The sequence below is a fragment of the Alosa sapidissima genome, chromosome 12 (assembly GCF_018492685.1).
Source record: "Alosa sapidissima isolate fAloSap1 chromosome 12, fAloSap1.pri, whole genome shotgun sequence".
Lineage (NCBI taxonomy): Eukaryota > Metazoa > Chordata > Actinopteri > Clupeiformes > Clupeidae > Alosa > Alosa sapidissima.
This window is the reverse complement of record NC_055968.1, coordinates 21,433,070-21,449,361: the sequence shown is the minus strand read 5'-3', so window position 1 is coordinate 21,449,361 and position 16,292 is coordinate 21,433,070. Positions and strand designations below refer to the sequence as shown.

The 16,292-nt window shown below is 41.0% G+C and overlaps 1 protein-coding gene across 5 annotated transcripts in view; it reads right to left on the bottom strand.

The window, feature by feature from the left end:
- Positions 1-4,590: 4,590 nt before the first annotated feature.
- The window catches only part of nfic (nuclear factor I/C), a 104,272-nt gene continuing 92,570 nt past the window's right edge, over positions 4,591-16,292 (bottom strand). For all 5 annotated transcript variants that reach the window (XM_042111920.1, XM_042111918.1, XM_042111917.1 and 2 more), the window contains one exon: positions 4,591-14,911. In XM_042111920.1, coding sequence (XP_041967854.1) covers positions 14,891-14,911 — 21 coding nt within the window. In that variant the 3' untranslated portion in view covers positions 4,591-14,890. The remainder of the gene's footprint in view (positions 14,912-16,292) is intronic.

Sequence of the window (16,292 nt, the reverse complement as noted above, 5' to 3'; positions counted from 1 at the left end):
AGGCATAGGTGCTGTACAGTGCCTTAGTTACTGATGTACTCCTTATTTACCTGGATGGAGATTACATTTTTAATGCAATAATTATCACCTGAACTTAAAATAACCCATTACATGTTGTGCATGGAGGTCCATAACTGAGACTTGAAGTGGCAAGTAGATTGTAATATGATTAATGTCAATTAGGACGCCAAATCTTCTACCTAATGCGTTTAAAATGTCTAGGAACCCCATGTGAACTTTCTATGATTTTGAGTTCATTTGCTATTCCTGGTTTGAGCGTGTCAGTGTTATTTTGACTTAGTGCCTCTCCTGGAGGTAGACTCTCTGACTAAGACCAACAAGCCTTTCCATCTCCGGCACGATCTGCTGCTGCAAGTGTCTGGAGTGTCGATGCAATTCAGAAATAGTAAAGTAAATCCATTTAGAGCTGCAAAACAGATGGGAGCCAACGGCATCATATCTTCTGGGCTCCGACTGTTTTTGGCCCAGGGTGGTGATGAACTGCACAGGGGCTGGGAAAGGAAGAGGGTGAGCGGCTGCCAGACTCTAACAGCCTGAGAGAGTCCTCGGCCCAGTCCAACCGCAGCCACAGAAGTGCTTACACAGTGCAGCACATATGATCTTATAGACGCAGTATCTGCTCTTGCTAACATTCAACACCATGTTGAGATATCAGGTCTGGGGTAAATCAGGGTCAGGAGAGTCACAGCACATATAGACTATTTCCATTCATGGTAAACTACTTTAGTGAGTTCAATTCTTTTTCCAGGGTTTATTTAAGGATTTAGAGAAACATTGTTAGAATTTTGGATAACAAGAATCCAAGAGTATTTTTAAAAAGTCAGCGCAAGAGCAAGTCACTTTTTTGTAACGCATCAACGTGCATTTTTTCCCAGCAACTTCCATATACTTTGGTGATTTGATTGCTATCATTTTGCCGAGAGGGAGGGTCCTTGGGGGAACGCAGTCCCTTGTTTGGACATCTGGAACCGTTTGCCACAGTGTTTTTACAAGGCGCTCACATCATATACTGTAAATTGAGTTATTAAATTCATAAGCACAGAACACAAGGCAAGGAGCGGGGAAAAGTCTGCTTCACAAAATAAGCCTTGCAATATGTGCATTCCCCTTTAGTGGTGCTCTCTTCTGGCTCAAATGCATGAGTTCCTCTCCCAATTCTGTTGCATTGTCCTTAAAACTATTAGTAACGCACACCAACTGATTTTGAGAGAGGTGCTAGCCACTGGCAATACGTTCAAATGGTAAAAAAGTGCCACACAACTCTGGCTGCCATTCAAAATGAGTAATCGAGTAAGTTTCGGCCTATAAGGCCTTCATCAGATTTTCAAGACACAAACGACAAACAACCCCTTATATCCTAATCCCAATTAGTGCACCTGGCTACAAGGCCCCCCCATTGGGAAGTCACTAGAAATGGGTGTGGTCACATTAGGAAACTTTTTTTATCATTTGCATTGTCCATACACAATATAGCCTACAATTCTCTTGCAGCATGACTACAGCAAAAACCTTCAGGGAGTGAGTCTGTGCTTTTACTGCCCCCAACACAGCTAAACCTGGATGCGTACAGTCTAGGCGAGCTTTGCTTCCATGGCCAAGTGTGTTGTTGCTTGAGCATGAGAGTGCAGATGTCTCATGACTCATAGCTGCTTGGAGAAGCTGTTCCTTTTAAATCACACGGCACTGAGAGATTTGAATGCTTATCTTTTGAATAGGTTGTGCGCAAGTTCAGAACAGAGATGAAATATGCTGTATGAAGCGAGGCCTATCCCTTTGTGAGCTATTATCCCTCCTGTGGTTCATCCGTCCTAAAGTAAGGTAAACTGATTTGGAAGGTTAATGGTGTCTGCTGTGGAAATGTGAATTCTCCATTGTGTGAGCTTTCATAAAAGCTGTCATTCAATAATATTGTACTGTGAAAAAAAGACCTGCTCCAGGGCCACTGGCAAGACAGTTCTGCACACTGAAAAAATAAATGGCAAGATGACTCTACCTGCAGGCATTCATCATTATGGTGAGGGAATTATCAACTCCATCAGTATGATGCAATTAATTCTGAAAGATAATGGCAACAATTGATCGATTTGAGTCATGTTTCTCACTCAACATCAATCAGAAAGGCTTTTAAGGTCCATAGGATTTTCTGGCACATAGCAGAACTGATCATTGACAATGAAAACTATCTACCCCTGGACTGAAGTGATCTTTCCAAAACAAACGGTCCTGGGATAACCTGAGTAGCCTACAGTCAGTCAGGGAAACAAAGCAGCTGTAGAACTCATTCAGGGTAGGCTGGTGCCGCTCTTCGAGTGTTTTATTGATATTCAGCACTGATATTAAAAGTCTTGATGACAGTTTCCAGACCAAGATCGGTTGCTGCAACAATACATTATGTGGGGCCGCATTGAGAGTAATTGGTGTCCAGGGTGGAACACGTGTCCTCTTTTCGTAGGCCAAACACAGCTCAGTCTGTAATTAAAATGTTCCTTTTTGTAAGTTTATACAGTGTTCATGAATCAGGCACTCGTCTATATGCAGTTCGTTTGTAAAAACAACTGACTTTGTCTCCGAGGTATGTTGTTTTCTTTGGAGCCCAGGGCGGTGTAATTTCAGCTCCGGGAGAAGCGGTTCTTTCACAGGCCGGTCTTTCGGGTAGCCGGTCCATTACTCATACACATCCATTGGGTTTTGAGTCGTAATATTATAACACGGCCCACTGCAGGGCGCTTCTCCTATCTATCCAGCTCTCCTCGCCCCTCTTTCATTAATGTGTTCCGGCAAAGCGGTTTTCCCAAAGTCGCTTTTCATTTACAATGGTTTAATTCTATAGCTCTCCACGTTGTGCTCAGACGTAGGCCTACTAACATGCTAAAGGGACGGAAGGTGTTTTCGTACTGCTACGGCGCGGGAGAATTTATGGTCGAGCAGCAGCAGTCTCCTGCAGATAGCCATGGGATGCGTGCTGAGTCTGGGCTTTCAGAACGGTGCTTATGTTAGGCGTTTTTGTGGCACTTAAGCGTGGTGGTACACGAGCCTCCAGTGAAAGTGTTGCTCTCTGCATATAGGCCCTACCATCCCCTCCAGTGTTTAAAAAACTGCTGTGCTGGTCCATGCATTTTTTCAATCATTAACATGAAATAAAACTCGACTTCCTTTCCAAAGCCTCAATTGTATTTTTCCGAACTCGATTCCAGCGAACTTATATTTGGGTAATGGATAGAGGAATGATTGGAGTCAGGTGCGTCAGATGGCAGGCCGGCCAAGTCTAACTGAAAACACACTCTTTTCAGCAAGCCTGCTGCTTTGGAGTGCTGCTGCCCTGGTCGTTTACATCACATCACACAGTCGGCCACAGCGCAGCAGCCGTCTGGTGAGGGCTGAGGTATTAATACTGCCTTTGATTTTTCAGCTGTGTGTTTGTGTGTTTTCTCTAGCTTCTTAGCACATTGTGTGTATGTGTGTGTGTGTGAGTGTGTGTGCGCGCGCGTGCGTGTGTTTGTGTGGTATGCAGCTGTGAAAAGGTAAAGATGACAATGTAAACTAACCCTTGCTTTGAATTGGGCTGATGGATGAGAGAAGAATGTGTAAGTGGGAAGCTTAAATTTCATTTGATTCGACTACATAGCCAGCCAGCTACTCTGATGGATGCTTTGCCAACACCCATTTGGCCATTTGACTCGAATCTTATGGCCTGAAAAATGAATATAGATACATACATATGTGTCCGATGTAGGATTTTGGAAGAAGTCCAGTATGCTCGCTCACACACACTATAACCGAGAGAGGAGCCTTGTTCCAATATGATAATACCAAGCCCTATACTTGTTGGCACAACTGAAAATGGCATTGCCCACTGTGATATCAAAATGCAGACTTTGTAACCATAATTCTCTTTAAATGGGGCGGGAGAAGAGAGCAGAGGGGCAATTGACATTGCTTTTACTTCATTTTGGAGTCAAAGTGGTGTGTTAAGTCCAACTAATATTAAAGTGGTTCAAAATGTGCCCCAGTAACACCACCGATGGCCATCGTCACTACACACAGTTTATTTGTGAACTGCAGCCCATGATGTGATCTTGGGCAATGATCATTTTTGTGCATTGGTATGTAGCCAAACCAATGCCCAACTTTTCAATTTCAACTCCCACCCCAATACACAGTCACACACACACACACACACACACAAACATTGAACCATAGCAGTATGTATAATGCAGGCCTGAGAGCTGGGGAGTGGGCCAGGGGTGCTAAAATTAGGCTGTTGTCTAACATGGTTTCAATGTGCTGTCAGCAGCAGACACTGAGCTGGCCTGAGGTTCACAGGCTGGGCCGGACAAATATGGCACCACAACACACAGTTGTCATCTGCATCCAGCATGCCCAGCAGATGCCAGCACACAGTATGCTGATCATTTACATCCATGCAGCAGATTGCAGATTAGCAGATGATTTTATACAATCTAATTTACACATATGTTGTATACAGTATATATGTCATCCCTACTTTCAGCACCCTATCACTGGAACCCTATACGGAATATACACTGAAATAAATATGCAGACACTTGATTGTTCTGAGTTGTAGCATAGCTTGTTTATTATTTTTATACTTTTTTGCATAGGGAAACATACTCACTTCCAGTAATGTAATCATGAGCATTTTGCTAACAGCGATGGCTGAATACAATGTTATAATGAAATATTGTCAAAGCTGTAAATCCCCCCCCACACCAGTTCAAAAACACATGGCAAATTTAGTTGTTTTTTTGTGTATGAGAAAAAAGAGGCTCTTTGTTCTCCATTTTCAAATAATTACTTGGAAAAAAATATGATTACCGACTTTTGCTGATACAATTTTCATCCCAACAGTTCAGAATAGAAAACAAATAGAGGAAAAGAAAAATCACAAGCTGTGAAAGGAGATTGGTGTGTTAATGCCAGTTTCATTTGCGGTCTGTTTCTACTGGATGTGTTCTAACTAAATGTCCACATGCCCTCTCCTGGTGTGAAGTGTATGTCTGTGCAGCAAGCAAGCGATAATGAATAACTACTATGGTAATATTTGTAAAGAATAATGAAAAACAAAACAAAACAAAACAAAAAAAAAATCCTTAAAATTTTAACACTGCATTCAAATGTTCTCTGAGAAACATTTCGACCTCATCCCTTCTCCACCAAATCAACTTCAACTCACATTGAAAAAACAGCATGCTTCAAAAGAACAAAATAATAAGAATAAGACAGAAAAAAATACAAATAAAAACAAATGTTGTGACGAAGAGTTGGGGCCCCTCAGGTCAGACCAAATAACAAAGCTCAATCCAACACCATGTCAGTGAATTTCAGTCTCAAACCATCAGGAGCATTTAGGAGTATATTTGGCCATGGAAGAAGGCCACAATGATTCATGTTGTTATTACTATATTATCATCATTTTCATTTATTTAGCATGTGAGGTGAAAAGAATGATGAAAAGAGTTCTGGAACTGCCAAGAATGGGTTCCCCCCCCAACTTGTTGACAGAGGGAGTGCTTTTCAGGCACACTCTGTGCAGTGGGGTATTATCAGGAACCAAGTGAGAGATCTGGTGGATGGGTGGAACCCAAAACCAGCCCACCTTAAAACTTAAAAAATGACCCCGAACAAAAAGGGAGAGCACGTCAAGCCATTTAACTTGAAGAGTTGGGTGAAGGTGAAAGCTGAAACTGACAGAGATTAGCAGTAGGATGAGAGGCACTGCTTGTCGAAAGATTTTTTGGTATTAACTATTTGTGTTTGTTGATTTTAGTTTTACCTGCTGGTTTCACAGAGGAATGGAATAAAATAAACAAAGAAACAAGAAACAAAAAAAGAAAAATAATAATAAAAAAAAAAAACTTTATTGTCACATTTCCCTAAATGTGACTGAATTCCATTCAGTCAGTGGGTTATGCATTATCGCTTCATGAACAACTCCTTTGGGACTCCTTGAGAGAAAATGCTCATTCATTCTCAGCGACTGGGAAATGTGTTTTGACTCAAAGGAACAGCCTGTAATATCCTCATATTAGCATGGCTTGCTAACTATACAGTCTATAGGGCTCACCTGTGCTACTCAGAGGGGTGGATCTAAACCATGCAGTCGACTGTTAATACAAAGTCCCAAGAGTCAGAATACTGTCTCTTCAAACAAACCTGGAGCAAGCATGGCTTGAGTTTCCCATGTCTCAGTGAACAGAGCTCACTACATCTACAGAAATGAACCAACACCAGAGTATTATTATCAAAACACCCATCTTGAACGCTGATTGAAGACTTGAAAATACATGTTGATTTCTAATCAGATTTTATGACTAAAATGTTATTCCTAAGTACCGTTTTTCTCTGAAGCCAACTTGATCCAAGTTTATTGAGAGTGCCTTGCCAGTGCACTTAGCCCTTACTGAGATTAAGGGACTGATTATTTTAAGAGGACATTTTGACCAGCTGGGTTCAATACGAGGAGTGTTTTCTATCTGATTTAAGATAAATTAAAAATACCCGACAGAGAAGGACTTGGATGTTACAACACAGCCAAAACTAAGGATGGAAATGGATCAAACTCAAATGATGTAGTTTCTGCCCTGAAGAAATAGTCCAGCCCTTGCTTAAGGAGGAAAACATGAAGCTCAATGGAGTTGGAAACTTTATGCAAAAAACTGAATGTGAAAATAATAAAAAGAGGAAAATAAGGACAAAAAGTGATGGCGATGTACAGGATGTAGGGGATGGGGGGGGGGGGGCAATTCCTCTTTCTTCTCCTTATGATCCTCTGGCTAACCTGAGTCTCGCACCTTATAAAGCACCCCTCAATGATGGTGACCGAACATCTCGATTCTCCCCGATCCGACCTTGTTTCGTGCTAACGGGACAAATCAGCCTCCGCAAAAAAAGTGCCAATGGCGTACGCCAAACCTCTGCTCTCTCAAAACTTCATTTTCCTGACGTCAGTGTCCTACGCTGCTAAACCAGCTTTTGTGCTTTGTCCGATCACTACGCCACCAACCAGACACTGTTATAGATATTGTCCCCAATTTCATTACAAAAAGGATGTCTCGCAACAACAGCAGCAGGTCTCCTATCGTTTCATTCAAACAGTGCATACCTGTACCTACAGCCAATGGAGACATTCAGCATGGGTCTATGGTGAGAAAGGCACTCGGAGTAGAGTGGGAGGGAGGGGGGTGCTCTTAGCCCCAGCTCCTTCAGGACTACGCTTCATTCTAAGACATGGCACCGACCCACGGGCCTGGGTCGGACTGCATGTCAGCCCGGCCGGTGATTGTTGTGAACCAGACCATGAGCACAGGCGTGCAAGCTAGAACCTCACAGGTCCAAGTACAGTACGTTCTAAGAGGAAGTCCCTACGATTCAAGAGAGGAGGATACATCTACATCGGTTGAGGATTTCATTACAAGGGGCAAAATTGATATTTCTGGTTTTCATAACATTGACATAAAAAAAGCAAAACAATAACAATATATATTAAAAAAAAAACAAAAGCAGCTCTTTCTCCAACTTAGTTCTTTCTCTTGTCTGAAAGTACACCATAGAGGGTTGACGGTCTAGAAATATTTCCAGAGATGCACATCTTAAAAAGAAGTATCCTTAGACAACAATACCAATACCAGGTTATCTAGTGCAATCTTCCAAATAGAAAAAAAAGAAAAACAAGTTTTTTTTAAGATCTTGAAGCTTGCACAATAGTGAAAATGCAAGAAGTGCAAAAACTGTTAGATGAGTTGTGGGAAAAAAATGGCAATGGAATTTGCATATCCCCTTGAAGCTAACTCTGTTTAAAATGACGACAAGTGATGCTGAAATTACTGGAGTCCAAAGCTCAGGCAGTCCACCTGAGGACAGGTACCTTCTTTAAAAAGGCGTGCAGCATTGGTGGGTGCGCTCACCGACCACAACAGATCCCTTAGAAGGAATTCTCACTTATTGTGGCTTGGCCACAAGCTTATGACAACTAAACCCAAACACAAGAAACATAAACATATATTTTCTCATACAAAAAAAGATTTTTTATGTACATTTTACCTTTTTTTCATTCTACTTGATATACTGTAAGGATTTATACACAGGATAATGTGTCCAAAATGTAACAATTAAACATTAAGCATAACAATAATAATTACTAAAACTATAAAAATATTAGTCAAGGGTTCAGAAATAAGATAAGGATAATATTTTATATGCATCCACTAATGCATAATATTGTCAGAGTAAGTTCAATCATCACATGTGGCCAGTTTAAAAAGGAAGGTGTTTGGGATGCGGTAACCTGACCAGACAGGTGCAGCTATCTGGGTGGTCTTCAGATTTGCATGTGTTTGTCAGTCTGTCTGGCGTGGCTGAGTAAAGGTACACGAAAAAAAAAGCCAAAAAAAAGGTTGAATAGGAAGGAGCGTGCAGGCGAGGCGAGGCGACACGCATGCGCACTGCAGACCTACGGTGCTGCAGGACTACTGTGCAGGCTAGACTAGATGGTGGCATCGGACCCCAGTCCCCCTATGTGCCCCTGGCCGCGCCCAGGCTGGTTGTGTGACAGAGTTAGATGGGTGAGTGTGGAGCAGTGCAAATCTTCACAGGACACGTGGTGGAGCGAGACAGTCTGCCCGCTGGGGTTCAGTGGTTGAGTGGATAAGGGGGTTGGGCTGAGTGTGACTGTTTGGTTGCTGGCTGCATTCATGCAAGATTGTTGTGTCCAGGTGTGTTTGACAGTACAGGTACACAAAAGACTGCTGGAATGATTGGTGGGCCATGTGTCCATAGTGGACTGACTTAGACTAGACTAGGTGAATTTACATATACCGAAGAGATTTTGGTCATTTTGTTGTTAGTTATGCATATACAGCAGTCATTCAAATTCAAGTTACAAATCAAAGGCCCGATGGCATTGTCAAATATAAACATGGATATTTTGTGCAAAGACAGCCCAGCCTTTGTGAATAGCATAACAGGAAGTGGACCCCCACTGTGCACTTTGACCCCTAGATCGGGGAGCAGACTCTCATCCCGTCACCTGTCCTGTTTTTAAAAAATACAAAATTGCTTGCTGAATGATGGCAGCATCTTGCGAGACGTGTGAGTCGTATGAATCTGATGGAATGCGTTTGGCTACAGCACTCCACTTCAGCCTGGGCCAGTACCAGGGCACATAAACCGTCACTGCCAAGATCTTAAGACGAGCATGTAAACAATTCCTCTTGTTCTGCCATTTCACTGAAAACTCTTTATAGCTACCAGCAAATCTTAATAGCTACCAGCGTTGCAATATCCATTGCAGAAACAATACTGTACACTGCATAACAAACTAGCACACGGCCTTTTGACCCGGCTGAAAAAAATAACACAACATCTTCTCTTATTCAATATACTCCCATTACACTAGTAAGTAAGAAATTATAAATTATCACCTAACCACTAATTTAAAAAAAAGAAAAAGAAAAAACTACAGAAAAATATTGTGTTTTAAAAAAATATTTTTAAAACAGGTTTTAAAAAATCATTATGGTGGCTATAATTGGGCTTACTTGTCCTCTTCCTAACACAGACTTATCACATCTAGAATACAATAGCTCTGGCTTTATTCACCATAGGCATGGGGATAAGCAAAACCAATGGCATTTTGCTGTGGTGAACAGTACGGGCCAAATTCAGGAACTAAAATGAATCTATGCATGTACAAACTCACAAAGTAATACTCTACATGTCATACAAAGCTAAGTCTACAATAGACTGTATTAAGGAGCTCTTTCAAAAGGTAGGCTATGATGTATCTGCTTGAAAAAAAAAAAGAAGGAAAAAAAGTGAAGGTCTTAGAAGCCTGAATATCCAGAGAGGGTAGTACTTTGAGACAACATTATAGCTCCTTCTCTGAATCAGGTTCTGGTTGCCATGGCGCTGTTGCTTAGAGTTTTTCTGTTGTTGTTGTCTCCGCACTACAACTATGATAAGAGTTCCAAAGTAACCAATACTTCAGTAACGACAACAAAATCACAAATAATGGGGAGTGAGAACTATTTGGTTATGTGTCTGAGGGACCGAATGTTACCAAAATATTCTTGGGGAGATTTGACATGGACAATGCAATTTATTGCATTTTTCAACAATTCTTGTGCAATAGTCTTAACTATGTTCCCTTACACACAAGTTAGTAGTGCTCTATTGACATGTCAATACAGAAAAGAAATTTGAAACCTTTGAGTCAAATTAAATTAGCGTTTTCTCACTCTCTCTTTTAAAAAGTCCATCCGATGCTCACTCTTCCCCATTTTTGTGGCACATTTGCATTCATATATTTACAATCTGAGAAAGACAGCAAAGTGCTGTGGTAGATCTGATCTATCAGATTCAGTTCATTCTCATCCACCTGAACACATTCTATCCTTTCCTTTCTCTGTGTCTGTCATCAACTTGCGCAGAGAAATATATATCACAGTACACACACATGCATTCATACACATTAAACCTTGCACATCCAAAGACACGGGCACGCACACACACACACACACACACACACAAGTTCTGAAGCACTGCACCCAGCGCAACATTGACGAATGCAACAAGACAGTGTACATTCTACGTAAGAATTTCTCATTGAAAAAGTTAGCTATTCCAGTCATAGTTGTTTCCACAATCCTTCAGTACTTAAACTCTGCTCTATAGGTGCGAGTACAAAAGTTCTCTCATCTCTGGTCTGAATATAGTTATTATAGCTAGAATTTGAACACATGGCTTTCAACGTGTATAACAAAAAAAGGTTGGATTTCAATTTCAAATGCACTGAAGACAGTTTATAAAAGTGCTGAGACTGCCATTCCTGTGTCAACTACAAACAGCTCAGGTCCAAAAACCCTTGCAACCCAAATGGATAAAAGAGACCTGATTGCGCTCCTTAAAACTAGCTCAGTACTTTACAATCTTATTCTGTGCAAATACTTTCCTCACACCCCGGTGACATAAATCAGGCATGTCTGTTCTCTCTTTCGCTTTGATCCCTGTCACCAAAGGAGCAAAACCCCCCTAAACTACGTTGGTGCAAAACAACAATGCAACAGCTCGATTGGCTTTCCTGCTTGGATCACTCTCAGTTGCGCGGGTATGTGTCACAGACCGCTCTGCTCTCTGCTCTCCTATCTGCTAAATACATTCGAAACTCCTCTCGTTATAAAAAAAAAACCCTAAATGATCTGGGAAAACACTGCCAAAGTGGAGATGAGTACTGGAATTGCATATTTCACATTGCATAAGCGAAAGCAGGATGGGGGCAGAGTGAGCAGGAAGCCACAGAACACTGACGAGAGACAAAAACAAAAACGGAACACAAACTCATCAAATCGAACACATTAAAGACTGAAAAAAAGAAAAACTGAAAGTCATAAAGTAAAACATGTAGCATTGATTCCATGCGAATAACAGGGAAGACAGTCACTGTTCTTATAAAAAGGGGGAAGTCAAAGGTGATAAGAATCCATTTGTTTTCAGTTCCAAAAAAAACTGTGACTTATTTGAATTCATCTGTTAATTCTAATTGGATAATGGCAAGCAATCAAACATGCAGCATTGTACTGTTATTGTTTTTTTTTGTTGTTTTGTTGTTTTTTTTTGCAGCGATACTGGTTACATCAGTAAAAGAAACAAATTTACATTTTTGTCTTTCAATCATGTATTACTGTTCTTAACTAAAGGCAAGGCACATAATGTGTTATATAAAATATCGTGCAAAGTAGAAGAGGGACAGGGAATACAAATCATAAGAAACGTGGTTAAACGGTTTTAACCCATCTGGATCTCTGGCTCTCTATTCCATGGGTCTGGGGAGAAAATGGGGTGAGTCGTGGGGTCGGGGCAGGGGGTAGAGGAGAAGTTGTAGAATGGGGCAGGGCAGCTTCTGAGGGATACTAAGAGCATCTGCCATGCACCCATGTTCGCATTACGGTGGCCTTAAGAGCGAAGTTTCCATGATTTTTTTTCTTTTGAAAGCACCATGCATTTATATATATCAAGGTATTTTTTTTCATAACAGCACCCTTGTAAAAATGATTCCTTTTTGTGTATAATCTTCACAAGTCTGGGTTCAGATTGCAACTCAACTGGTTTTAAAGTTTGCCATTGCAAAGCCGTATTGAAAAGAAAAAGTCAGAATTACGAGAGACTACTGTATGAGTCTCATCTGTGTCTTGTTTTATTGTTCGCTGTATACTGTTTCCAGTAAGCCTCTGCATATAACATTGATATGTATTGGTTATGCGGTTATGCCAATAGCTGGGGGGTTCTTTTCTTCTCTCTCTCCCTCTCTTTCTCCATCTTAGCTTCAGAAGACGCATAAAAGGTGCATTTGAGATTCAGGAGTTGAGAGCTCTCTCTTTCTCTTTGTCTGTCTGTCTGTCTCTCTCTCTTTCTCTCTCAACCGCTCTCTTTCAATAACGCCCACTCTCCTTCCCACCATTGTGTGGCCAACCTGGAGCTAATTCAGGCTCATACGTTCACAAGGAAAAACAAACAAACTAAACAATTCATTTGAAAGAAGAAGAAGAAGAAGAAGAAGAAGAAGAAAGAAAAAAAAAACAATTCAAACTCTTGCAATGTCTTAGGCACTTTTCATGGCTTTGAGATTTGGGTTTGGTAGAGGAGTCAGAAGCCCTGATGTGGATTAGTTTTTGTTTTGCTTTTTTGTTTTTTTTACATCAGTACAAATCCCATTTGCCCAGTCTGCTGTGCCCTTGTCTGAGCTCGCTGTTAGCTCCTCTGCATCACAGGAGTGGGACCCAGGCACCAGCCATAGAGAGAGAGCTCTGGGCACAGATACACGACTTCTATGACTGGCAGACCAGCCCTCCATGAGGATGTCTACAGGCCACAACCCCAGCCATGCCATGACACACACACACATACACGCACAAACACTGTCACCAACATGTGACTTTGTGGTGCCAGTGGCATCACTATCGTTATGATGATTCACACACACACACACACACACACACACACACACACACACACACACACACACACACACACACACAGTGACGACTCACTTCTATGACTAACACACGCACAATCGTGCCATTGGCTTTATGATGCAACCACCCCTCCCTTCCCCTTTTGAAAAATTGTCTATTTTTGAAATCGCATAGACAGATCTGTCATTCCACTGAATGAAGATACAGACTTTAAAAAATAGCGGAACTGCCAAAATTCATTGTTTTCTCCCCCAGTTGCGCACACACAGGGAAACATTTTCCACATCTGACTATATGATTATGATGAACACAGAAGGGTTGGGTTATTTTGATCCTACTGATAGCTCAAGAAACCAACACTCACAACTCATGTACCCTGCTACCAAAATAACTAAAAAAAAAAGTTGACAATAAAATCCTAATGGCTAACTCCGACTTGCAGCATTTCATGTGATTAGTCCAAAAAGAGAAGCTGCAGAGAGGAAAATTAATTTTACTGTATAGTAGTGCAATGCATGTAATTTCCAATGCAATTTAAGTCAATGCAAAACAAAGAAGAAAGACCTATCATTTACACCCAATACTGTCACTATAGTAACAGAATAAGGCCCGGTACTCCCTTTATCACTATGCAGAATATACTGAACCCCCCCCTTTCTATACTAAAAATTTAAAAAGAACGTTAGGTTGGGTAAGGCCAATGGATTGGCAATGGGAAGGGACTATCAAGACAATGATCAGAATAGCAGTCTCTGCACACGTGTACGTACATACATACACACAAACATACACACTCACTCACACACACACATATACATACAAACACATCAAGGGAAACGGCTACACTTTTACACTCTCTTCTTTTGATGTCTGTCAGAAGCATCAGCCAAAAAAAGACATCATACCCTGAACTTTCAAGTCTTCACCCTACCACAATACTGACCCTTGTCAGTATGTATGTGTGTGTGAGCATGTGTGTGCGTGTGTGTCTGTGTGTGTGTGTTTCTCTGGGTGTGCATATTCTCGTCACAGAAGCATCATCATCATCATCATCATCAGTGTGTTTCGAATGAGAAGGCCTCCACGAAAAAGTGGCTCCTAGTATAAATGTTGCAGTGTTTCCTCCAAAGAAAAAAAAAATCTCAGAACAAAGGAACTGACAGATTCATGATTGTCAATAAAATTGGATGAAAAGCTGACTTGTTTTCGTCAAAATATCGCTTGAAAGGGAAGCTGTCCACCAATCGAAAACATTTTTTTTTTAAAGACGCTTTTTTTGTTTCTTAAAACGTTGCCCCTCGTCCCTTTCCCACTTTTTTTTTTCTTGGAAAAAAATCGGGGATCCGTGTAATCCATGGGCAAAAGCGTCGCCACCGGAACGTCGTCAGATTTTCTCTTCCCTGTTGGTTAAGAAAATAAAGGATATTTGTTTTGCATATATGAGAAAGCAGCACCGTAGCTGAGGGAAAGGGAGGGCGTCAAGGAAGAGCATCCCAGGAGGACGGGGGAAGCTTGCTGGGGTAGATTTTTTTGGGGGTGGGGGGGTAGTGTTTTTGCCCCCCTCTAAGTTCATGTGGCTGCCCCAAAACATCCTCTTCTCACTTCTAGTCTCTGTCCATGGCCTGTTTCTCCTCTGCCTTGCGGTCGTCACTCAAAAAGCATCTTTTTAGATCAGTATACATATCTAAATATATATATACATGGAGATACATATATTTAGATGTGTATAAATATACACTGTTTATATATACATATACCTCATATATATGTATATACTTTTTCCCTCTTGCATCTTCTTTACATTTTTTATTTTTCTGAATTCCACAAAGTGATGAATCTGAAATCCAAGCTCATGCTTGTGGCCTCTGTCCATGTGTCCATCAGTTGCCCAGGTACCAGGACTGTAGGAGAAAACAGAGAGGACACACACCATTAATAAACGCACCAGGTCTCAGGACTGACCAGTGAAAATGGGCAAATGGATGCCCTGATTCTGTCAAATTATTTACAAACAATCATCAGGAAATATTATACAGTACATGCTTCCGTAAATGTGTTTTGATGTGGCAATAAAATTTAACTGAACTGAGCTGAATTTAACTTAATTGAATTGATTTGAATTGATTGTGTAAGCCTGAGTGATCTTCACTGTTCAGTGGTTTTACTGTTTGATAATTGTTTTGTAATATTTATCAGTATGACTGATTGATAAATCAATAGTTATTCATTTTAGAGGGTATATACTATGCACTTTGAAACACTCTGCAATCTAAGTGCTGCATTGTAATATCTGTCTAGGTGTATATTGTGTGATATTGTGTTTCTCCTTATTTGAGACTGTGGGGAACCCTGCAGACATGCTCCACTGAAAATCTCACCAAAACTACACAGCTCTGCCCAACGCTGGGATTAACTCTAATACCCAATTTAATTAGTTCAATTTCAGAATTTAATTACGCTGTGGCTTCATTTCAGAATTTAATCATGCATTAGCTCTGTTTTGAATCTCCACAGTTGCCTATATAGATATTGCTTGTTTTTTTTTTCTCTCAAATTCGCTCTGTTTCTTCCCAGTAGCAACAACTGAATAAGCAGAGAGCAATGGGCGGTCCCTGGTGTCGGGAGGCCAGATATGTTGTGATGTGCTTAATGGTTATAAATTATGTAGAACTACAAGGCCCGGTTTGGCCAAGTCGACAGAGAGAGAGAGAGAGAGAGAGAGAGAGAGAGAAGGAGAGAGAGAAAGACAGAGAGTGAGAGAGAGAAAAAGGGAGAGGGAGAGAGAAGGCGCTTTCCAAGCCTTCTGCAATCAGTGTCGTCTTTGCTAATGGTCTCCAAACACTTAGCGCCAGCCATATGAACCAAATGGAGCCATTAAAAATAATATGGAGTAAAAGAGCAGTTAAAGCCAAAGACGAATCCCAGCAGGAACCCACCCAAGCCTTTTAAAAACATAATAGGATCTTGGCTTCGCAGCGCAGACCGCTGAAGTCTTTTTAAATTTTGACAAGGTTAAAAAAAAACAAAGAGGATTGAAAAAAGAAGTATATATGTATTTTTGAGGACCCCTACCATATTATTTTCCACTAAGGTTTGAGTCATTTAATAGCCATCTTACAGATGTATATTGCAGCAGTTTACCCAGCAGTATTGCTTCAATAAAGCTAAACAAGGAAAATGGTGAAGTCCAGCGACCTGATGAGCCAAGCTGAGAAATCCTCACTCAGAATGACTTTGTGCAGATATAAACTAAGCCGGTACACTCCATTAACAGTGATCAAG